At 26.9% G+C, this 25285-nt stretch overlaps 1 protein-coding gene across 7 annotated transcripts in view; it reads right to left on the bottom strand.

Annotated features, from left to right (window-relative positions):
• The window catches only part of LOC117176022, a 95987-nt gene that overhangs the window by 43781 nt on the left and 26921 nt on the right, over positions 1–25285 (bottom strand). For all 7 annotated transcript variants that reach the window (XM_033365979.1, XM_033365981.1, XM_033365980.1 and 4 more), the window contains exon 3: positions 6396–6466. In XM_033365979.1, the coding sequence (XP_033221870.1) occupies positions 6396–6466 (71 nt within the window). The remainder of the gene's footprint in view (positions 1–6395; positions 6467–25285) is intronic.

Genomic DNA, 25285 nt, shown 5'->3' with positions numbered 1-25285 from the left:
TTTCCATAGCAACAAGATAAACTTTATATTTTTTAAATTAGTAGATCGGTATTTCTAGATTATAAAAGGTCATAGAAGGTATATCAACAGGTCATTTAACGTGTCTCGAAGACGTGAACAAACCTATCAGATGCAGTACTGTAGTATTCCTGATATGAACAAAGTTTGCCTCATAAACAGAATACATAGATTTTTTTTTAAACTTCATAAATCGGTACTACTGCGTCATAAGAGATTCATCAATAGGTCATTCGATGCGTCTCAAGGACGCGAACAAATACACAACATATAGTATGGTCGTATTTTGAATATTATAGAAGGGGGGCTCACTCAATGATTTAAATTCAAATTCATAAAAAACCTGAAAGTACATGCATATTTGAGGCCGTGCATGAATTGCGTAAAGCCTTTTGATTTGGGGAGGGGGGCGGGCTAATATTCAACGCTGTCTTGCATGGATTACAATTTTGTTTAAAAATTCACGTGTTTAGGTTCAAAATTTAACTCGTTGGTTGAAATAATAAGTTTTTATTAAAAATTCATTTTTTTAATTCATTTTTTTATGCAAGATTAATAATTTTATTTAAAAGTTCAACTGTCTGGTTGCAAATAAACATCCATCCATTTTGAACATCCATTTCTTTGGTTAAAGTTTCATGTCTTCGGATGACGATGAACCTAATCTCTTTGAATAAAAGATCTTTTTTTGGATTTAAGATTTATAATTTATTTGAAAATTCATCTCTTTGCTTGAAAATTTCTTTTTTCTTGATATTTTTTTGTAGGAATTACTTTTTTAGCTAAAAATGTTTGGTTGAACATTGATATTTTTAATTGAAACTTCATCTCTTCTAGTTCAAAACTTAACTATTTGGTTGGAAATTTATGTATTTTGTTTAAAATTTCGTCTGTTCTGGTAGAAAATTAATCTACTTCGATCAAAATTCATCCCTTTTGATCAAAATGCAATTGTTTAGTTCAAAATTAATCTTTTTTGGTTGAGGATTCAAAGATTTGATTAAAAATCTATCTTTTTTGGTTAAATTAAATTGTTTTTTATTTAAAATACAGATTTTTATTGGAATATCAAATATTACATTTTTGGTTAAAAATTCATATTTTTAGTTAAAAATTTATATTTTCGAGTCGACAATTGAACTGTTTTATAAGAAATTCGTCTTTTTGGCTTAAAAATTCAACAATTTGGTTGAAAAATTAACTACTTTGTCGAAAATTCCTTTTTTTCAGAACTCGACTGTTTTGTAAAAAATTGTTTTTTCTAGATTGAAAATTATTATTTTTTGATTATACTTGAACTATTCCAGTTTTGGATAAAAAATGATCTTATTTAATAATAAAAAGTTAATGTTTTGTTTTAAAATTCGCCTTTTTGGTAGAAAATTGTTCCTTTTGGTGCGAAATTTAATTTAATTTATTTAACTTCAAAAAATTTCATTTTAAATCACAGGGTTTCGAAGAAGGCCAAAAAGTTTGAAAATTATTAGGTTGTATCAGTGTTTTCACCGAAAACTAACATCCTCCTCCAATTTTGTGTTTTTTTCTTTAATGTTGCTTCATAATTTGGCCTAAGGCCAAATTAAAAAAACTGGTTTTAAAGTTTGTTCTTATATTAATATCTCCTTGAATACAATATTTTAAAAATCTTTAAATAAAAATTCCAAGATTTGAATGAACGAACTACCGAACTGGAAGATAAACTTAACTGGCATTCTAATCTCCTAACTGGTTTCTAAAATTGAATAGTTATGGAAATGAGTGGAATAATGAAGATTTCACTCCTGATTTGAATTAACAAAGGAATTATTTCGGATAATAAGTTTCTTTATATTTAGCTTTGATATATTTATTTAACACTAGCAGTATAGATACGCGCGCGCATTCACATCCCTCGATTTTTTTGCTAAAATTAAAAATATGAATAGGTGAAATAATTTCGAATTAGAAGAATTTGAAATAAAAAAATAATAAATATCGAACAGGTTTTTATTTAAAACGTTCTAAATCAAACAATTTCACATTACATGCAATTTTGAGAATAGGTAAATATTTCTAATAGAATGAAGAAGAAATTGAACTTGTATCATTTATAAATAAAAACGCTTAAAATAGTATACTTAAAAATTAAAAAAATTTTATCAAAAGTTCTAAAAATGGAAAAATTACAGACCTAAATGTTGAAAATTGAACAATTTAATTAGAAAAGAAATAAAATTGTATAATTTTTGATTGTAATGCATTCATGATTTAGTATTTTTATTTTGAATTGAAGGATTAAAGCATTTTGAAATTAATTGGTTTCAAGTTAAACTTTCGAAAATGAGACAATTTCAAATTGTTCAAAATGAATAATTTGAGATTAGAAACTTTAATACTGGATTATTTAAAATGAAAAAGAATAAAAGTTTTATTTTTAACTGAATTATATAAAATTGAAAGCTTTGCATTTTGAAAATTAAATCAGTTTAATTAGAATTACAAAATTAAAACTCACAAAAAGGAAAATGGAAAATTTAGAGCTCTTTGGTCATTCTGAACTTTATGAATTTATTAAATATCCTCAATTATCTGAAATTTTATAAATTCTCAAAATTTCCTGATTTTCTTAATTCAAAATATTTAAAGTATTCATTAAATTCCTGAAATTATATAATTTTCCTAAATTCTTCTAAATCTCTAAATTCCTACAATTAATTTGAATGACTGAAATACTCTATATTTTATGAAATCCCTGAATTCCTTAAAATCACCTGAACTCGTTGCATTATTTTGAGGACATTGTAATTTAAAAGAATTCAAAAGGATATAAAAGAGCTTGTATTGCATTCCAAGCAATACAAAAGAATGAAATAGAATAATACGCAGAATTTAAAAAGTGAAATGGAATTCAAAGGAACGAAACCATAAAAATGACAAATATAATATGAATACATATTTGAAAATTAATTATGTCACTGAATAATAACTTTAAATTGAAATTCTCTACAATTGAAAAATTCTTTGTGGAAGCTTTTCAATATTTCAAGACACTTTCCACATTAATCGTTGAAAAATTTGATCAATTTACATAAAAAATGGTACCAATTTAATTTAAAATTAAATTAAATAATAATAAATTGAAAATAATATTTAATTTCACCAACATTCATTACACAAAAATTAAAATTTATAATTGGAATCATAGTAGTATTGTTATACATTTTTATATTAATTATAATTGAGAATACGATATTCCCCGCGCCCTGTAGCGCGAGTATAATTGCTAGTATAAAGAAATAATAAAATGATTTTTAACAATTGAAAGATGATGAGGGTGGAGTCGTATCAGCTATCGAAGAACTCTATTTCGAAAGTCATTGGCACCTTCTGCGTGGCGTGGGTGCCAGCTTACGGTATCCGGCATGCCTACTACATACGTCCGTTAAATACCAATGTCTTCTTTTTTGAATAATTCAATACGAGTTCCCTCGAGCAGAAAATGCGCGTAGGCTGTTCGGTTTACGTACTCGCTTGGATAAACTAGCCTGGTTAGAAAAAAATTGAACTTTAAATTCTTCAGTTTTGCTGGATTCTTAAGGGCAGCAATTGGACTAAGTACTTCAATTCCAGCGTACAAGTAGCCTACACTTTTCAGACTTTTTTATTAACGAGTGGAACTTAAATGATAGATCTAGAATTTTTAAATTTTAATTAAATCATTTAAATTATTCAAAAAAGTAAATTAATTCAATTAAATGATTTAAAATGCAACTGTATTGTTGAACATTCGTTTTTTATATACAAAATACTTTCTCTTGGATTGAAAATTCATCTCTCGGTATAGACAAGTAATTTTGTTATCATTAAACATTTTTTAATCCCATTGCGTCAAATTTTGATCCCAAAGTGCATAAATTCATTGAACTGGGAAAAACAGTTAAAAATCACATAACTGCTACATAGACTTCACACTCATTCCCCTATTCCCCTCTTTTTTAAGGATTGCTCTTTTTTGCCTGTTTTTAAAAAAATTCCCCCTTTTTTTCGACTTCATACTAAATATGAACTGAATTGCAGCAGGGAAAGTTAAACGGTGCTAAATCCGCTTTTGACGAAATTGAGCTGTCTTCCAAAATCATACTTTGCTTACATCTATTTTAGTGAGAAATTTAAGGCTTTGCAATTTTTTACCTCAACCTTTATTATTTACATGTACGTATGTGTTCGTATATTAAAATTGTTTTAAGAAACATACTATAATTTTACCTCCATTATATTGAATAGTGTTCTTTATTTATGAAATAAAAAAAAGTATGCATGTGATATGATTAGGTTAACGATTTATATACTTTTTTTTATTTACAATACCAGGGAAAGTTAAACGGTGCTAAGTCCGTCGCCATTTCCATTAAATTATTTCATGCACATGTAGCGCCATCTACTTTGTTACACAATGGTTATAAAACTGATCTATCCGTCTACAGAAAATATAATTTACTCAATTGGTTAAAAATTGTATTATTTCTTTCTTAGTTGAAAATTTACCTTTCTGGTCTCTTCATATCCTTTCAGATTTTATTTTGAAGATTCATCTTTTTGGGTTCAAAAACAATCTGATTGGGTAAAAAATGTATATTATTTTATTAGAAATGACACTATTGCGTTAAAAATAAAATTTAATATTGGCAGCCTGGTATTTCAATATTTTAACATTTGGATGCAATGAATTCAAATGCTTTTAAATTAGGATAATTAAAGACATATATACTTAAAAATGATTAAGGAATGAAGTTGGAATAATTAAAAAACACATCTTTTTATTTTAAATTCATATTTTTAATTATTGACGTTTTTATACAGTGCTTACTATCATAGTATTGGAACGTTTTAACATGAAAATTTTTGACGTTCCGACGCTGTAAAATATACTGTAAAAAGTTTAATATAATTTTACCACAAAGATCATAGGACATAAAAATACCACTGATTACTGTGGGAAATTTAAAAAAATTAGGTAAAAATAACACAATAGTGAAAATCGCACAGAGATGGTAAAAAGCAGTTTTGGAAGAATGGAATTTTACATTCGCCTTGTGAAATTACAGTGACGCTGTAAAACACCGCATGTAAAAGATTGCGCATTCGCAATGACCAGCCCGGGTATTTTGAATCGCTTAATGTATGTTTTAATTAAATCGAATCGTAAGAATAATAAGATATATAAATCAAAGGAGTCATGTTTTTATTAGGCAGAAAAAATTAAAGTTTTTGTTTGGTTTGCTGTTACAAAACAAATACGCATCAAACAAGATTATGATCAGTGGACGAAATAGGCGCATCATAATTTATATCAACTGCTGTCTAAACAGCCTTAACCTTCAAAATTATTTTTTTTTCGCAAACATGATAAACATGCGAAAAAATTTATTTAAGTAAAACACATTGCGCTTTGCCTTTGTGATGCGCTCAACCCAGCACAATTCACGATTTCAATTCTAAAATATATCCGAATGCCGCTAAAATTTTGCACAATCTTACACTGAATTTACTCACAGGCCTCGCAAGTTATCAAAAGCCATCAAGCGTTCATCAGCGGAATAACAAGGATTATGGAATTTTACGTCGCTGCTGTAAAACGTATTACACTCCTCGTGTGAAATTACACTAATCGTTGGAAGCTTACATAAACGTTGTGAAATTACATTTTTATTTCAGTTACACTTTAGTGTGAAATTCCCACAAAAATCACTGGTATTTTTATGTCCCATGATTGTTGTGGGAAAATTACACGTTCATTGTAAATTTCATTCATTTAGGGTAAAATTCCTTTAATAATCACTGTCAATTTATAAGAAACGTGCAATTTTCCCACAACAATCATAGGAAAAAGTTACAGAATGAAATGTAATTTTCAGCAATATTTTTGACAGTGTATGCTAATATTGTTCTTTGGAGCAGTTTAACATTTGTCGCTCTAAAAGTTTTAGATACATTTTGAAGAGTAGAATTTAAAATGCTTTTGAAATGAACATTTTTTAATCATAAAAATAATTTAATTTTTAATGCTATTATTGATGTCGAAACAAGTTTAATTTTCGAGCTCTTCAATTTTAAAAGTTTTGAAATTTGGTATTTAATTAGTTAGTTAAAACTCATAGATGTTTTGGCAAAGTGTAAAATAAAAATGTTAACACTTTTATATATCTTCCGAATATTAATTGTTGCAAGTAAGACATTTTTGATATTCATGAGTTTGAAATTTGAAATTTCTAAGATGGGAACTTTGAATGATGAGTAGATAAAGATGTCAACATAAAATTGTTCACTCTTCAAAGTAAAAAAAAATACGAAAACATTCAATCAGGATCTAATCGAAGTAAAAAGCCATTATCACTCACCTTATGCGGATACGCAAGGTGCCACGTCACGTTAAAACTACTTCCAGAGAGTAACGAGGTCTTGATGTCACCTGCAAAAGAAAGGTTTGGTAAGAAGGAGAAACGCAACAACAGAATAATTTTTTCATCAGGACAAGAATCTCTTTTCTTCCCAGTAACCCATAAAATTGATGAATCAAAGGTCCATGAATTCTTTTGAATAAAAAAATGTATTAGGTACCATATTGAATTTAATATGAAACAGAACATCTCCGCCAAAAAAAAGATAAATTTTCAACAAAATTCTTAAATTTTTGAAATAAAAGATGACTTTTAATCAAAATTGTCGAATTTTTTACATACAACAGCGAATTTTTAATTAAATAGTTGAATTTCAACAAAGAGAACATTAATTATGAAGCAAAAAATGGATACATTTTCGACCAAAAATTTGACCTTCTAACAAAATAGTTCAGCTTTTAAGAAAGAAATTAAACTGTCAACAAAATGCTTCGATTTTTGACTAAAATGATAAATTAAAAAAAAAATATATTTTTTAGGAACAAACTTTCAAAAAAATATTTCCATTTTTGTCTAAAGTAATAAATCTTTCAAACAAATTTTTACAAAGGAGCTCAACTTTCAACCAAGTAGTTAAATTTTCAATCCAAATAAATAAATTATTAACGAAAACAATAATAGTTGATATTAAAAAAAAATTAATTTAAGAGAATTAGTCGAAGTTAACCAAAGATGATCAATTTTTGAAGAAAAATGAACAGTTGATATTTCAACCAAAGAATATTTTAATCTTATATTAAAAACAGTTGAATTTAACAAAAGGATAAATTTTCAATATAATATGTAGTTGAATTCTCCACCAGAACACAATGTTTTGCACCCAAACAGTTGCAATATTAACAAAAATAAAAGACATTTCTAACAAGAGAAATTAATTTTTAAGCCAAAAGGACGAATTTTCAACCAAAATTTTGAGTTGCGAACCCAAAAAGACGAATTCTCCACAGTGGAATATTTTGCCCGAAAATATATATTTTCTATGAAAAAGTTTATTTCCAAGAAGACAAAACGGACAATTTTCTATAAAAAAAGTTGATTCCTTAAACAATTTCTACCAAAAGAGATACTTTTTCTACCTGAAAATATAGATTTTGAACAAAAAAGTTAATTTTTCAAGAAGTAACTCAACTTTCAATCAAGTAGTTGAATTTGCAATAGAAAAACAGAAAATAGTGTGAAGTCTGTACTTATGTGTTTTCCTTGTGGAAATCACAAATTTTCATTTTTTGAAGAATTTAATCAATCTCGATTTACATTGATATTTTTCAGTTGTGATGCCACATTTTGTATTAACCCTTCCCTTGGTACCTGCTTAAAAAAATAATTTTTTAAATGAATAATTATTTTCTAGAATTAATTTGCCATAAATGAAAACAACAATTGGAATACCCAATAGAGAAGGAAAATGCAAATAAATACAGCAGTAATCATCCTTTTCCTCAATAATTCATACGACCACGCACCATCAAATTTCTTCAACATAAATTACCATCGCTATTGTCTCCTACGTTTGGCCATATTAAAGCAATTTGTGCATTCATAGTCTCCTTATTTGATCACTTTCGATTTGTGCCAAGGTCTCAGCTCAAACCTTCTCGCATATACACATTCATCTATGCAATAGGGTGGTCCAAAAATGGATTGAATTTTTTTTAAATTTCCATGCATATCAGCTGGAAATTTGTTTGAAACCACAACAAAATAAATCCGTTCTTTTTAAAATTGATATTTAGATGTAGTGCAAATCCCATGAAATTTAACACGTATTTCCCATAAAACATAAGTTTTCATCAATTTGATACAAAATTAGCCATGGAATACGAATGAAAACTTATTTTTTAATTATCATCCCCATAATTTTGTTTTATAAGGTTTAAAAAAAACTTCATTAGTGAAAAATTGGGTTTTGCGAGTTTTTGGTACCAATTATGATTTTTTAGAGAAATTTTAAATACAGGTCGTTTATAATACATAAAATGCTACATACTACTGATAGTTAGATGTTTAAACTTATTAGATGTTTAAACTTATTTTTAACTTTTCAATTGAAATGAGGTAAGAATTAATGCAATTTTGCAAAGATAATTGTTTAAACAAATTATTATTGTTTATAACTATCTTCTCTCATATGAATGCTAGATAGTTGCAATTTTTCCTGCACATTTTTTACTTTCAATCCACTTTTCACTTAGGGACGTAATAATAATGCAAGTTAACGAGCATTATTATTTAAACAATTCATTATGGTTTCTTCATGCCGTATTTTAGATAACTGATAGAAAGTCTCGATGTTTCAGAATTTATAACTATTTATACACTTTTCACTTAGTGTGGTAGTAACTAATGCAAGTTAACAAATATTTTTATTTAAACAATTTATCATGATTTATAACTATCATCTCTTAAATAAATTCTAGAAAGTTGTGGCTTTTTTTTGAAATTTTTAACTTTTTTTGTCTTGTTGATTATGAACAAATAATAAAAAAAACATTAGAGATAAAACAGATATTTGCAAAATTTTCATCTGAATTTAATACCTCTCTTACTGGAGACGGAATTTAGAAAATAATATATACTAATTTTTTTTATCTCTACTGTAACATAACCTATTTGTTTAAATACAAAATTTTAAACGTTATTTGACATTTAAAAAAACGCAACTATCTAGTATTACTATAGGAGATGATAGTAATAAACAATACTATTGTTCCTAAACAATTAGGTTTTTTGACTGACATTAATTATTACCTCACACTAATTGAAAAGTGGATGTTCTAATAAATGATAATAAATTGTTTATATTAAATTTAATTAATTATTGGATTTTTTGGGACACTATAAAATAGGCTTATGGAGGCTGCTTTTTTTGGCTAATTAGAAGAGAAATGTTAAGTTTCAACTCGTTTCACCTAATATTGATGATTCTGAACAAGATTGATAAAAACGTCCTTTTTTCTTATGATAAATACGTGTTAATCATCACTGGGTTTTATTCTTTAAATATCTTTCTTAAAAATGCATTTAATATATGTGGATTCAAACAAATTTCCGGGCGATATGCGTGAAAATTAAAAAAATGTTAGACCATTCCAAGTTGCAACCTACACAGTTAACGAACATCATCAACGAGACTTTATATGAGGTGGTTAAAATCGAAATTATCTATAATCTTCTTCCGTCATCTTCAACTAAGAGCCGGAAGTTAGTATGGTCTTTGAGCACTTCGCATAATTTATAAAAACTTTCCATGAAAACTTTCTGATTTTACTCGATGATTCGTGAATTTTATTAAAATGCAAATTATGTGTAGGTTTTTATATAATTTCGATGTATTCTATCAATTTCTCTAGAGAGAATTCCAAACATTTTAATTACTAAGATATAAATTATGATTAATGTTCCAAGAATGCCAATGTATTAACAATATTTGAAAGATTTCAAAAGAGGAACTCAACGGGTTTTAAAGGAACTGGACAAAATTCAAGGGAATTTAAAATTTAAAAAAAGCAATAAAATTCAAAAGAATTCAACAGAATCCTGAAAAAAATGTATTCAGTAGTGTTTAAACCCTCGGAGTTAAACTTGAAGAGATACGCATTATTTTGACTAACTGTTAAAAACGTTTTTGTTTGAATTAGTAAACATTTGGTTCAATCGAATCATAAATATTCAAGAAAACAAAGAATTTTTTTCTATGAAATAGGTGTTTCAGGAAAATCTGGAAAGAATTTTTGTCCCGTTTCCTCAATGTCCATTGGGTAATTTGGAAAACTCGAAGGAAAGAATGTTACTAAATTCAAATAAAAATAGCTCAAAAATCATTGTTTTGAGGTTTGGGTTTTGGTTAAGACTAAGTTGAAAGTGATTTTTTTATCTAAAAGCGCTTAAACTTTTAAAGCACATGGTTAATTTAAATTTCCTTAACAAAAATTCATTAACTTTAACCTATTGATTAAACTATTAAATTAGGCGGTCCTGTGCATTAAGTTATTTACAAAAACTAAAATTTATAAACACTTATCAGTTTGATATTTTAGATGCTTAAAATGGTGACATTTTAAAATAATTGATTAACCATTTAATCTGTAGGTTTACGTTTAATGTCATTTTTAGGCATGAAAATGAAATTAATCAAATATTAAAAAATTCGAACCCAAAGTTGTGGACTAATCAAAGCTCTAATAACAGGGTTGCTATAAAATCCAAATTTAGAAGTTCCTTGACTTGTCTCTGGTAAATTAGTCTTTTTCCTAACCTTTATAAATTGTTTTTTCAGTTATACAAGCAACTTTACACCTAGGAACACAACGGAAGAATTACATTTTTAGTTAAGATCATTAATTTTTAGCCAAGAAAAAGGGATTTTTAACAAAATAGTTATATTTTTAATAAAAATGGCAAATCTTTGATAAAAAAATGAATTCTCAACGAAAAGTGTGATAGTTGATATTTCTAACGAAAAATATTTTATCATCCAATCAAAATAGTAATAAATTAAACCAAAAAATCAGAATTTTGAATACATTTTTTGAATTCTTAACCAAAAAAAAAACTAATTTTTAAACCAAAAGAGGAACGTTCAACAAAAGAGTTGACTTTTCAAATAAAAAAGATTTTTCAGTCAATAAAGAAAAAAATCTTATCTAAAATGTTGAATTTGCAAGCCAAAAAGCTAAGTTTTTGGCAAGAAAGACGAGTTTTCAACAGAAGTGAATTTTTCACTAAAGAGGTCCATTTACTTGCAAAAGTGGAATAACTATATACTCAGTCAAAAAATTTCATTTTCATAAAAAAAACTTTCTACAAAATATTTACATTTTTAATCAAAGAAATAAATTCATAACTAAAATGATGAATCTTCAAAAAATAAAATAGTTGAAAATTAATAGTTTTTTGTTGAAAATTGAACGATTCAATTTATCATAAAAAATTTATCTTTTTTGATTGAATCTGTTTGTTGAAAGCTGAAATACTTTGTTAAACATTTATTTTTTGGCTTTAGATTAAACTATTTTGTTAAAATTCGTACTTTCGTGGTCAATTCATTTTCTAAATTAAAAATTTAACTATTCAATTATTCAGTACAAATTTATTGTTTTTAGTCTAAAATTCAACAATTTGGTTGAAAATTGATATATTTTGTTTTAACTTCATATTGTTCGTTGAGAAATAATAGTCTTCATTGAAAATTTGACTCCTTAGTTGAAAGTCTAAGAACTCTTTTTAAGATTTATTTTGTTGGTTGAAGATCTATTTCTTTGGTTGAAAATGGAACTATTTAGTTCAAAAATAGTTTTTGTTTTGATACAAATTGATTTTTTTAAAATGAAAATTAAACATTTTTATTATTTTTTGAAACCTGATCGTATTTGGAATTGAAGAATTTTGTGGAAAATTGATATATCCTGTTGTGAATTGGATTTTTTGATGAAAGATAATCTTTTGGATTAAAAAATTTCACTACTTAGTTCAAAGTTAAATTTCTTTGATAGAAATTTATTTAATTAGTTGAAGATCCTTCTGTTAGACAGAAAATTTAAATCTCTTTGGTTGAAAATATAACTTTTTTGTTGAAAATTCTTTTTTCTTTTAATTTAACTTATTTGAGGTATAATCTTTTTTTATTGAAAATCTATCTGCTTGATTGACAGTTAAACTGCTTTGATTAAAACCGCTCTTTTTTGTTAAATATTCATTATTTCAGCGGAAAATTCATCTGTTTTGTTAAACGCTTTTCCTTTTGTTCAGAAAATTTTTACAAATTCAACTATTTTGTCAAAAATTAAATTATTTTTGTGAAAATGCAATATATTTCGACGAATTTTATATGTTACTTACAAACCAAGTTTATTTAAAAGCATTTAGTCCCCTATTATCGTGAAAAAATAACACTACGTTCCCTGATTTTGAGGGCATTTTATGGCTGTATTAGTGAAGTCACCCTGGGGGGTTCAAACTTTGTGTGATGATAGGTGACAAAGTATAAAAGGGGTGCGAAAAGCGTTAAAAATAGCGGATGTTTTTAACAAAGTTTTTTAACAATATTTTTTAACATTTTATATTTGAGAGTGTGAATACAATTTGCAAGAATATGAATTAGTCCAGCAAGTAAACTAAAAAGTAAATAAGTCGAGGACTATAGCATTTATCACTAACCAGATTGCAAATTTTATTTAACAAAAGAACATACATAATATTGTCGTATAACACGACCTGTAATTAAGTAATAAAAAATCCCTTTTCACCATATTTGAATGAACACATGAAAAACATGCAAAAAATTGACATGGAAAGATCAATTTATTGCATTTTTTTCTTGTGTTTTATAAAGACCTGTTGAAAGTCACGTTGCGTGATATTTGAGACAGAACGACTAATGCATAAAAGATAAGAAAAAATTCTTCCAACGACTCATAAACTCATTAAGGCATTAAATTGTACACGAAGGTCTGTAAGTCATGAGTTCGTTAATTTTTTGCAAGTTTGTTTTTTGTTTTCTCCTATTTTGTGACAAAAAGTAGTGATGCAAATGCTTGAATTCATTATTTGTTATTAATAACTTTAGGTCGAGGACGTCAAGTGCGGTCTGTTGGAAAAGAGCGTTATCCAAAGGCGTTGTAACGCAATCCGGAAGATTCTAGCCAACCGCAACCATTCGATGCTGTTGGTTCCATTCGAATGTTTTTTCCACTTTCTGCTCCCCGTACTACCCGATTCTTACTCGCATATTCGCATATTACAGAACTCGATACAATGCAGTCAAAAGAAAAAAAAAGTTTCATGCAACTGTAAAGGAATCTAAGAATGATGGGAATTCACGCCTCATTGTGATTAGGATGATGGGTGATCAAGTTTAAAAGAATCGAAATAAATCGTCATTCTGAAATATTATTTTTCTCAAGAACTATTGATTTCCTCGACAAATTTGAGCCTAATAATTATCAGACCTTATTTTTAGTGTCTCATCATTGAAATAATTTTAAATAAAAAATTTGAATCTTCAACAGAGAAAGATCTTTCGATCGATAAAGAATAAAAAAGTTTATTTCCAATAAAATATTTAAATATAAAGTTTAAAAAATTAATTTTCTACCAGAAGGACGAATTTTCAACAAACCTCAGCAATTTTAAACCTAATAGTTGCAAGCTAAAAACTAAAAAAGTGCTTTTCGAAGAACGAATTCAATAGTTAAATTTTCTTTGAAAATAAAATGATTTTGAATGAAAAACGAATGTTCTACAAAACGGTTGGAAATTCTTCTAAATTTTTTTATTTTCAAGAAGAAAAGACAAATTTTGCATACAAAACAGTTGAATATTTAACCCAAACATATCGATTTTCACAAAAAAAATTATTTTTTAAAGAAATAGTTTAATTTGTATTTGAAATAATCAACTTATACTAAAAAAATAGAAACTTCAACAAACTCGTTTAATTTTCAACCAGAAGGATGTATAACTAATATATACTGATATACTACTTTATATTTCAACAACAAAAATTACAATTTTAAATAAAAAACAATTTAAATGACCCAAAAACACGAGTTTTCAACAATTTATTTGAATCTCCGACTAAAACAGATTAATTTTCAACCAAACTTTTTTTTAAAGAAGATGAATTCTCAAATAAAAGACACAATTTTTACAAAAGAGGTCCAAAAAAGATTTTTTAGTTAAGAGAAGAAAAAAGGAAACCGGATGATTAAGTTTTCGAAATAAAAAGACGAATTTTCATTAAAATGGCTGAATTTTCCACCCATATAATATGAATTTTCAAGAAAAGGGGACTTCTCTACCGAATATTTGAATTCTCAACGTACAAAGATGAATTTTTATCAAGCAGTTGGATTTTATACAAAAAAGAATGTCTTTCTAACAAATTAACACATTTTTAACCAAATAATAAATTGTCACCCAAATACAAAATTTTCAAATCAACAAAATGAATTCTCTAACAAGAATATAACAGGAAAATTTTTAACAACAAAAATATATTTAATCAAAAACACTTTGGTTTTTTTCAAATTATTTCTAATTAAACTAATAAATCTTTAACTGAAACATTGTAATTTCCAGTTAAAAAGTTGATTTTCGAACAACAAAAAAACGAATTTTCAACTAAATAGATCAATTTTCAACCAAAGAGATGAATATTCAACTAATATAAGTAATAGTCAAGCAAAAAAATCATTTTTTAACAAAAGAATTCAACTTTTAACCAAGCAGTCACATTCTCAACCAAAGACATACATTTTTGAACCAAGAATAATAATTTGCTACTAAAAAACGATTTTTCAAAGAAATACAAAAATTTCTAATCAAATTGTTTAATTTTTAATAAAAATATCATTTTTTAACCAAAAATAGAACAAAAGAGAGTAAGTTATAAACAAAATAGTTAAGTTTTACAAAAAACGAGTTTTAAACAAACTAGTTAAATTATCAACCCGAGAGTTAAAAGCTAAAAAAACTATTAATTTTTACACAAGCATTTGCCTTTTCAACAGAAGAAAAGGTAAAATTTCGACTGAATTTGGATGAAGACTTGAATAATTAAGAAAGAATTTTTAAGAAAAAGAAACATTTAGAAACACGCAAGACTGAATGGATGAATTTTTAAACCAAAGACGAAATTTCAACAAAGGCGTGAAATTTTTAATTAAGAAAGATTTTACGGTCAAGGTGGATACAAAATTTCAATCAAATTGTTGAATTTCTATCCAAAAATCCGAATTTTTAACAAAACAGTTAAATTTTTAAGCAAAAGAAATGATTTGTAAACAGCATTGTTGTTGTTAGAGAAAATAATGAAATTTTCAACTAAATAATTAAATTTTTATCGAAAAAAGATTAATTCTTAACCACAAATAAAGTAATAGACTTCCTAACCAAAAAGAATTAACTTTCAACCAAGAATGGTTAGATTTTCCACCGAAGAAAAGAAGAGTTTTAAACTAAAATAATAAATTTATATTCAGATTATTCAAATTTTGAGTTGCGAAATTTAATTTTCGACCCATAAAAAAACGAATACTCTACTCTGGAAGTTAATTTCTTTTTTTAAAGCGTTTTTATGGATTTGCCTAGTTCTGACAACCACTTATGGAAGATATAGAACTCTTTATGACTAACCAGAAATTAGTATTATACCATAAAGCTATTTCCCTTTCGGGGTAGGCGTGACCAACAAGGAAATGTGTTAAAAAAAATTTTTTTCCTGTTTTGAGCTATGAATTTATATATACATATACTCTCAGGTTGTGAACGGCCAGGGAATTTACGGAAAAGTTAGGGTTCGATTCTCCGTGCCTGCAAATTTCGTTTTTTTTTTTTAAATTTCTTAAGCAACATTACATTACACGCATTGTAATATTATAATACATGTACAGCATTATTACAATATCAGCATTTAAAAACTACAACATTATATATTGGAACGTTACCTTACGTCTCTGAAATAAACTTCCAATACATTTAATGGAAAGTTCCAATAGAAATTTTCTATAGAAGAAGAGAAAATGCTTTGATGCAGTAAAACGCTTTTGTCTTTAAGAGAAGTCTTCCAATTAATTTTAATTTCGTATACAATGACGGCTGATCCTGATATAATATAATTGTGATTAATTAAACAAATTCTTGGCAAATTTAACGCATTTTATTGACTAAGTTGATTTCTCGTTCTTTAACGTAATCTCGCATATAATTTAAATATTCTATTATATCTACAAAACTACAAATTTTTCATTGACAAAACGGTATTAGTACTAACACCAACTAATATTATTGCTACTGCAAAAATTTGGTTAATTATACAAAATATATTAAACAAAATGTGCAACAAAATAATTTGTTTGGCCAGACCAAACGGGTTTGTTGCTTCTATAACTACCAAAACATTTATTTGGAACGTCCAAATTTTTGGTTGCCCAGCCAAACATTTTTTCAGTGAACTGCATGGTTGACCCTGTAATTGGAAATATTCTTATTTGAAACTGTTCGAGACCCTGCTACATTAAAAGATAAATGCTTCGAAATTATTTTTGTTTTTGTAATAAATTCATAAAAAGACCTCCCTTTAAAGTTATGTAAATTAAATGCTTTAAAAAATATTTAGCATCTTCTTTCGTGATGTGCTGATTGATCTATGACCGGAGCGTGGTGCAACAAGATTCTTTTAACGCCTCAAGTTTGTATGTATGCGATCTCCCATTAACGCACTTGACGCACCTGCACGCGCTCTTCCTTTCTCTCCTGTTTTCTTCATTGCGAAATTTGTCTTTCAAGCATTCGACAACATCACGAACTCGTGCTCGCATTATTACCGCATCCTGAGCTGGGAAACTGATGTATACTATAAGTATGAAAACCATACGCATATTATTTCTCGCACGCTATCGTGATGCTGTAATAACTTAAAATCATCAGGGTCGTACTCAGATCTCTCAGTAGATGCTTTCCAGGTCAGGAATATCTAACCTGACAGACATCTCATCGATTTAACTTAAACTTGGTGCAATGGGATTGGACTGAAATTTTGATATCCGTGAAATGTCCCAAGGTTATCTAAGAATATCCTGAGGATATCTAAATAAAGTCCTAATTTTATTTGCTAGGATATCCCCAAGATATCTTAATTCTATAATTTGGTATATTCTTAGAAATTCAGATATATCTAGTGTCAATCATATGTATATTTAATGGTATAAATAAAATAAATTGTCATTTAACAATATAAGTATATTTTTCTGAAGATGCTGCACAATGTATAACATTATAAAGTATAATAATTTTAGAATCTCGTCTAAAATTACCTCCAGGTAAATTCCATCATGGCTGCCAGTGTTCGAAAACTATCTTTAAATAATAATCATTGATGCTTTAAGGATGTACACTACGTACAATCAATCTCAAAAGTATCCTATCTCTAAATGATTGATAAAATCAAAAAAAAAAAAGATCTATTAATCATTTCTGTAAATCTTGATGGAGGCTTTTAAGCACAATTCAGAAAAAAATAATTTAGATTAAAATTGTTTATTTAACGGTAGTTATTTAAAGGTTTAGTTTTTTCTTTCTTTTTAGCAAAAAGTTACAATTTTTATTTAATATTAATGATCAAGGTCACATTTGATTCTTCGAAGGACTCTCTAAATTTCTATTTGGGTTGATTTTATTTTAAAAAATTGAATTAGAAATCATGCAGTTATTGTTGTTATAAACAATCATGGCTAAAATTTTACTTAACATCTCCCAATTAGATTTGTAGAGAATTCTTCGAAGAATAAAATGAGGCCTTGATCATTAGGATTAAATAAAAATTGCAACTTTTCCGTAAAAAGAAAGGGAAAACGAGACCTTTAAATAACTACTGTTAAATAAACAATTTTGACCTGAATTATTTTTTTCTGAAGTGTGCTTAGAAGCCTCCATCAGGATTTAGAGAAATTATTAATAGATGTTTTTTTTGTCGATTTTATAAATCATTTTAAAGATAGGCAACTTTTTAGATTGATTGTACGTAGTGTACATCCTTAATGAAAGTTAACAATATTTCGAATTTTCATGACGGATTATAATCTATTATCTTTTATAATGTGTAAATCAACGCGGAACATATTAACATTAGAGATTTGTATGAGGCGGACTTTTGTCAAACACATTTTTGTGGAATATACCAAAATTATCATTTTGTTATGAGGATAGCTTTTGTTATTGCATCTATAACCTCTAAGTTGCTCAGTTTGGAGGTTGGTATAACGGAAAAATCAGTTTTTACGACAAAAAAACATTAAATTAATACCTACCACATTGGTTTGCACAATATTAAAGAAAATAGATTATAATCCAGCATGAGTATTTGAGAAATTGTTTGAATTTTTTAGAGCTTTACCTACTATTAAACAATAGTCTGTGCACACTAATTATTGTATTTTTTAATGTTATACTTTCTACAAAATCTTCTACAAAAACCTATAATATTGGTAAATGATATGTTATTTTATTTCTACGATTGAATATACATATAATTATTGGTAGTAGATATATCTGAATTTCCAGGAATATACCAAATTATACACGCAGAATGAAGATATCTTAAGGACATCCTTGGCATATAAATTTTAGACATTAATGAGATATCCTCAGGATATTCTGAGATATCCTTAAAACATTCTAGAGATATCAACATTTCCATCCTGTACAATATCATTTGCGAAATTCCTAGGATGTGCCGAGAATATCCTAAGAAATAAAAAGGATATCCCGCTGATATTTTATGCTGTAAGGAACTTTTTGTTATGTTTTTTTGGTGAAAGTTCGACATTTCTTTAAATTGTAATATTTTCAATACTTTTTTCAGATTCTAATTAAATTTATACGCATTTTGTAATAACTTACAATCATCAGAATCATGCTTGAATCCCTCAGCAGGCGCTTTCCAGGTCAGGGATATCAAACCTGATACCCATCTCATAAATTTCAATTAAACTGAATGAAGTTTTAGTTCTTCATTGATGTTTTTTTTTTTTTTTGGTAAAAGCATTTTCGAAAATTTTGAGAATTCTGGGACCCATGCCATTTAAAAATTTTTTGACCGCCTTTTCTTTAAATTTTAATACTTCCAAAAATGTGTTCGTTCTCTAAATGAAACTTATGGGCATTTTTTAAATAAGGTGCTATTTACTAGATACTTTTCCAATATATCTGAAATATTCAAAAAATATTTTTGAGTATTCTTAAGAAACTGAAAAAATTAAATTAGTCTTTTCCGGATGAATTCAACTGTTTTTGATTTGAAATAAAAATCTTTCTTAGTTAAAATATAAATTGCTATCTATTTTGTTAAAGATTCGTCTTTTTGGTAGACAATTCAATTATTTAGTTAAAAATTAACTTTTGCTGTAAAAATTCTTATTTTCGCATTACAAAATCAAACTCTTTTGTAGGAAATTCATTTCTTTTGAACAAAATATTCACTTTTTTTGGTTCCAAACTCAAATCGTTAAAAATGAACCTTTTTTGTTGAGGATTCAACTCTTTTTTTTTAATTTGACTTAACGTATCTCAAATCTTCAAGAATCTTTTCGAATTAAAAAAAATCTAGGAAATTATCTTTATATATTTAAAAAAACGAAATTGAATTGAAAAATAAGTAGTTATTCTAAAATTTGATTTTGTAATCAAAGTTATTTTTTCCTCAAATCAGTTGAATTCATAAAAAAGAGGAATTTTCAGTAACATATTTCAATCCGTAATCAAGAAGATTAATTTTCTGGCAAATAGATAAATTTTGAATAAACATTATCAACCAAAAAGATAAATTTTTTCAAGTGAAGTGATGAATCTTAAGTTACAAAAATTAATTTTTAACAGATTAGTTGAACTTTTAACCAAGCAGTTTAATTTTCAACCCAAAAAGATCAATTCTTAACGAAAAATGTAATAATTGCTATTTCAATTGAAAATGATTTTAATTTCATATAAAAATAGTTGAATTCATTCAAAAACACGAATTTTCTTGAAAATAGTCGAATTCTTAACCAAAAAAGATTAATTTTTAAACTAGTAGTAGTAGTAGTAGTAGTAGTAGTAGTAGTAGTAGTAGTAGTAGTAGTAGTAGTAGTAGTAGCAGTAGTAGTAGTAGTAGTAACAAAAAAAAAGATTTAATAGGGTGGTTTCCAAAGTCAGATAGAATTTTTCCAATAAATGATCTTATAGTATATAAAATTCAAATCATAAAAACGCCCATAAAATATTTTAGACATATTGTTTACTATTTTTAATTTGATGTTGAACTATGAATTTTCTATCATGATGTGACCCCTTGGGGACCCGTTCATTTTTCGGAACGGTAAAAATTAAGAAGGGTGAAATTTCAAAATGGGTTATAATACATAATGGTAAAGCCTAATAATAGCAAAAAGACGGAATTTTACCTTTCTTAATTTTTATCCTTTCCGAAAAATGAACGGGTCCCACCCCTTGGACGTCAAAGGGGCCGAATTTTCCAAAAATCACAGCTCACGTGTCAGTGATTCTCAAATATCATTTTCTGTGCCGGTATTTTGTTTTGGTTATGTGCACATCGAAAATAGAAGTCGCAAAATATTGTTTTAAAAAAATGTCAAAGGAAAATTTCAAAAAATGTCAAATAAAGCTATAAAATCAAAATAGTCAGAATTGAAAGCAGACCGTGCCTAACCTCTTTATCATGAGTTTTGTATCGCCACAATGATAGATAATTATGAGAACCTCTGAGTCACATGACACCCACGTGACACCAATTTGAATAAGTGTTTAAAAGCCTTCAATTTTTAGTAATTTTTTTCAGTTGAACGACAAGAAACAAAAAAAATTATAACGCACCTCCGATTCAGATTTGAATTATGTGTTAACAAATTATTTTATCTCAAATCGCGAAACAACACTATTTCGACATTGAATTTAATTTCTATTTAATATATTGAAATGGTTTAGAATAGAATCCTCTTTTTATTTTTAAAACATTTTGTCAAAAATTTTACTACATAATTGTAGTCTTTATTATTAAAGAAACCACACAACTTGAATTTGATCTCTGAGAAAAGAATTTTAAGAATAAAAAAAATTCCGATTTTCAAAATTCCAGAAAATTCAGAAGAAAAGGAAAAACGGAAATGTTTCCTAAGATTCAAGTTTGCATTTGATTCAGTCTATTTTTAAAAAGTGGTCCTTCAGATAAAAAAATCTAAAATTTATAGTTTCCTGAACTGAAAAAATTACTACTACTTCAAAAATATTTCGATAAAAAAATTTATACTTCAATGATTTTAAATTCGTAGACAAAATTTGAAGACCTTAAAAATTAAAAGCCTTTTTTGACCGTCAATGCCCCTATTTTATAAGATAAGAATCGAAAATCATAAATAAAGTTGTGCTTGGAATACACTAACTTGTTATAAACAAATCTTCCAAAAAATGAGAAACAATTCGAGAAAGTTAACCTTCCCACAGTAAATTTCCAACACTCGTTAATTAGTATTATTCAACATATTATTATCTACTTTTCGAATCAGAAGCATACGGGTAACTTCAAGTTATATAATTACAATTAAATATAATCCGGAAACAACAATATGACAAATTGTAAATGAAATAGCAATTATTTATTCAAACTCTTTGTATATCGGTATAATTATTACTATATCATTCTTCTTACTTCATAAAACTGGAAAAAATTGCATTTTTTCTCATAGCGCAACTTAAAGTATTAACCTATTTCATAATTAAGATAATGCTATTCTTTTCAGAATATAACGTGAACTATTTTCTTTGTAACATCTTCACAAATAATGTCGAGATTAATTCTTGAGATTGAAATTTTAATTATGTGTATGAATATCTGCAATCATAAACTGACGCCTTTAATAGTTCATTTGAATATAATCATTAAATTTACTTTACTTTTACTTAAAGATTTACAAAGCCAAGGCAAACGGAGAAAGTGTAAGCATCATAGAAGAGTGTTCATTATAACCTGGGATTGTTAAAAGAATCAATTCCTCGCTTCGTAATTGAAATTCTGTCTTACAAAAATCACAACAATTTTCCTCATCTTGCCAATTTGTTGTACTTTCTAGCAATAACCGATATTAATCGAAGTATCGCTTTTCCCTTTATGGCAATCAGGATTGTACATTATGTCTTTTTTAATAGACACAATAACTCCTTGTGGTCTTCATGATTTAGGAAATCAACATATATAGAGTCTAAGTGGACTACCATTTTTTTATGTCAGACCTAACAAACCAAGATACTCTCAAAATAGAGAAACTGCGTGATTTTTTAGGACAATAGGGAATTAATAGGGGAATGCATTCTTTTAAATAACATGAATGTAGATACCATATTAAACTTAATATCAAAATCTTTAAATTCACACAATTTCAAATCTAAATATACTGAATTTTTAGCAAAATAGTTGAATTTTCTACCTCCAGTTTTCATCTTAACAAGTTTTAGAAAAAAATTGACTTTTAAACCAGAACCGAAGAATTCTCGACAAAAAACTTAATTTTCAACCAAATAGTTGAATTTTTTTCCAAATCTTTGAATTTTTAAGCCAAAATCCATGAAAGATAAAATTACAACCAAAACCGATGATTTTTGTACCATAAAATATGAATAATTAATACAAAAGAAAGAATTTCTATAAAAAATAAGATTTTTTCAGAAAACCGTTGAACAGTCAATTAAAGAATATGACTCTAACAAAATATTTTAATTTTCAACAAGATAAATAAATTCTTAACCAGATAGTTTAATTTTTAACCAAACAGTTAAATTGTCAACCAGCAAAGAAAATTGGACAAAAACAGTTAAATTTATAACTAAATAGTTGAATCTTCAAGCAAAAAAGCTGAACGTTTTAGAGGACAGTGTAATTTACAACAAAACATTTTTAATCCAAAAAGACGAACATTCTGTTAAAAAAATCATTTTTCAGCAAAATAGATAATTTTTAAACCAAATAGTTCAATGTTCAACATAAAAAGAAGAATTTCCAATGAACAAAAATTTTATTTCAACTAGAAACAGTTACCTTTACAAACAAATAGTTTAATTTTCAAACGAAAATGACGAATTTCTTAGAACACAGTAGAGTTTTCAACAAAAACGTTTTTTAACCAAGAAAGATGACTTTTTAAGAAAATATAGGATTTTTTAGTTAAAAAAACTAATTTTCAACAAGCTGAGTTTTCCATCAAAAAAGCAAAAAATGAAAGCAAATTGTTGAATTTTGAAGCCAAAGAGACGAATTTTCTATAAAACAGTTGAATTTTTTAACCAGAAATATGAATTTTCAACAAAGAAGATTAATTTGCTGCGAAAAAAGGCAAAATTTCAAGGAAATATAAAAAGTTTCAACGAAATATTTTTTTTTTCTAAACAATATTATCTTTTTACGACAATAAATGAATTCTCAAACCGAGAACACGAATTTTCTATAAAACAATTACATTTTTAATCTAAAAATATTATATTTCAATAAAAGAAGTTAATTTTCATGAAAAATTGCTGAATTTTTCTTTTAAAGCAGTTGTATTTTCTAAACAAAAAGTGTAATTTTCTACAAAAAAAAGTTAATTTGAAACCAAATCTTGAATTTTCAAATTAAAGTGCTGAATCTTGAACCAAAACAGATTAATTTTCAACCAAACCATGGCATTTGTAACCAAAAAATAATTCTGATACAAAAATTAAATATTATTGTTTAATACTAAAAAAGGAGAATGTAGGAAAATAAAGACGTTGGCTTTAATTTCCAACTTAATCCCTTCTTGCAGGAAATAAATAATTAATTACGAAATTGAATTAAATTCGCATCATCTTCACCTGTGAGGATTAGAGAAAGCTGTTTTTAAAAGATAGTTTATGTAAAATTTATAATAAGTTTTCTTCTTGATGCATTTACAATAAGATGATAAATGACATCCAAGAGTGTTTACAGTCAGTTTTTTTCAGACAAGTAGATAAGGCCAAAAATTGTCTGTATTATTTTTCATGGGATCACTAAGAATTAAGGGAACGTCCATTAATTACGTAAGGATTATTTGTTTACACTTCAGAGCCTCCCCCCCCCCCTATTGCAAGGATTCTGAATATTGTTACCCCTCCCCCCCCTATTGCAAGGATTCTGAATATTGTTACCCCTCCCCTTCTTACATAAGATTTTATATTTTTTGCTCAGTGTATCAACAATATTTAATATTTTCACAGTAAACAAGATTTCAAGTTTTCAAGTGATTTGAAAGTATTTCAACATATTTCAAGGGATTTTAAGGTATTTTAAGGGATTTTAAGGATTATAAGGTATTAATTACACTCTTAGTTTTTATTTAAATTTGCTCTTCGCGCTTAGTTATCACGTGTGAACTGAAGCAATTGCTCGTTTTGAAACACGAGTTTTGATGTTAACCTATATCATTTCCGGTTTAGATTCTCATAGGTGTAACAAATGTTAAACTTTCCAAAGTCCCCTGAGCTCATAAATATAGACTAAGAGTTTAGACTTTCATTAAAAAAAGTGTAATACAAAATCAATCCGAATCTTTATATAATGCTACTAGAGTTCCACATATTACGTGATGGTATTTTGAGTGATTTTTTATTTAAAGTTTTGCAACAGTTTGTGATATTTTGGGACCCCCCCACACCTCAAAATGTCACGTGGCAATCAAGCTGAACCCCTCCCCCCCTATTTTTAAATACGAAATATAAATAGAATGTTATATAGCGTCGATTAGACGAATCTGTTAAGGTTTTGGAACGAAATTATGCTTTTTTGAGTTTTATATCAAAAGTGTTCAGCTATTTTGTAAGAATTTTGTTGTCTTTTCTGTTGAAAATGTTACGACTTGGTTAAAGATTCATAATTTTAGTTGAAAATTTAATTGTTTTGTTTGAAATTGTTTTCTTTTTTGGTAAAATATTAAATTAGTTGGTTTAAAATCAATTTTGTTGTTAAATATTCATCCTTTTGACTTAAAAATTCAACTAGTTTCTTTAAAAGTTATCTACTTTTTTTAAACTGCTATATTTTTACTTGAATTGTAATGAATTTAAAGAGTTTCAAATTGAATCATACCAAAGGTGTTTTGTCCAAAATTTGAAACATTTAGTATTGTTCAACTGATTTATCAGTCGAAAGTTATGATTTGCATAAAAGAATCATTTTTAAAGACTGATAAAAATAAAATCAATAAAACAAGTAATTAATCAATAATAATAAAAATGGACACGCTTTAATAATTTGAATTTTAGTCTGACTACATATTGTAGTTCACTTG

Source organism: Belonocnema kinseyi, chromosome 7, assembly GCF_010883055.1.
Source record: "Belonocnema kinseyi isolate 2016_QV_RU_SX_M_011 chromosome 7, B_treatae_v1, whole genome shotgun sequence".
Taxonomy (NCBI): Eukaryota; Metazoa; Arthropoda; class Insecta; order Hymenoptera; family Cynipidae; genus Belonocnema; species Belonocnema kinseyi.
This window is presented reverse-complemented; position numbering and strand designations above follow the sequence as displayed.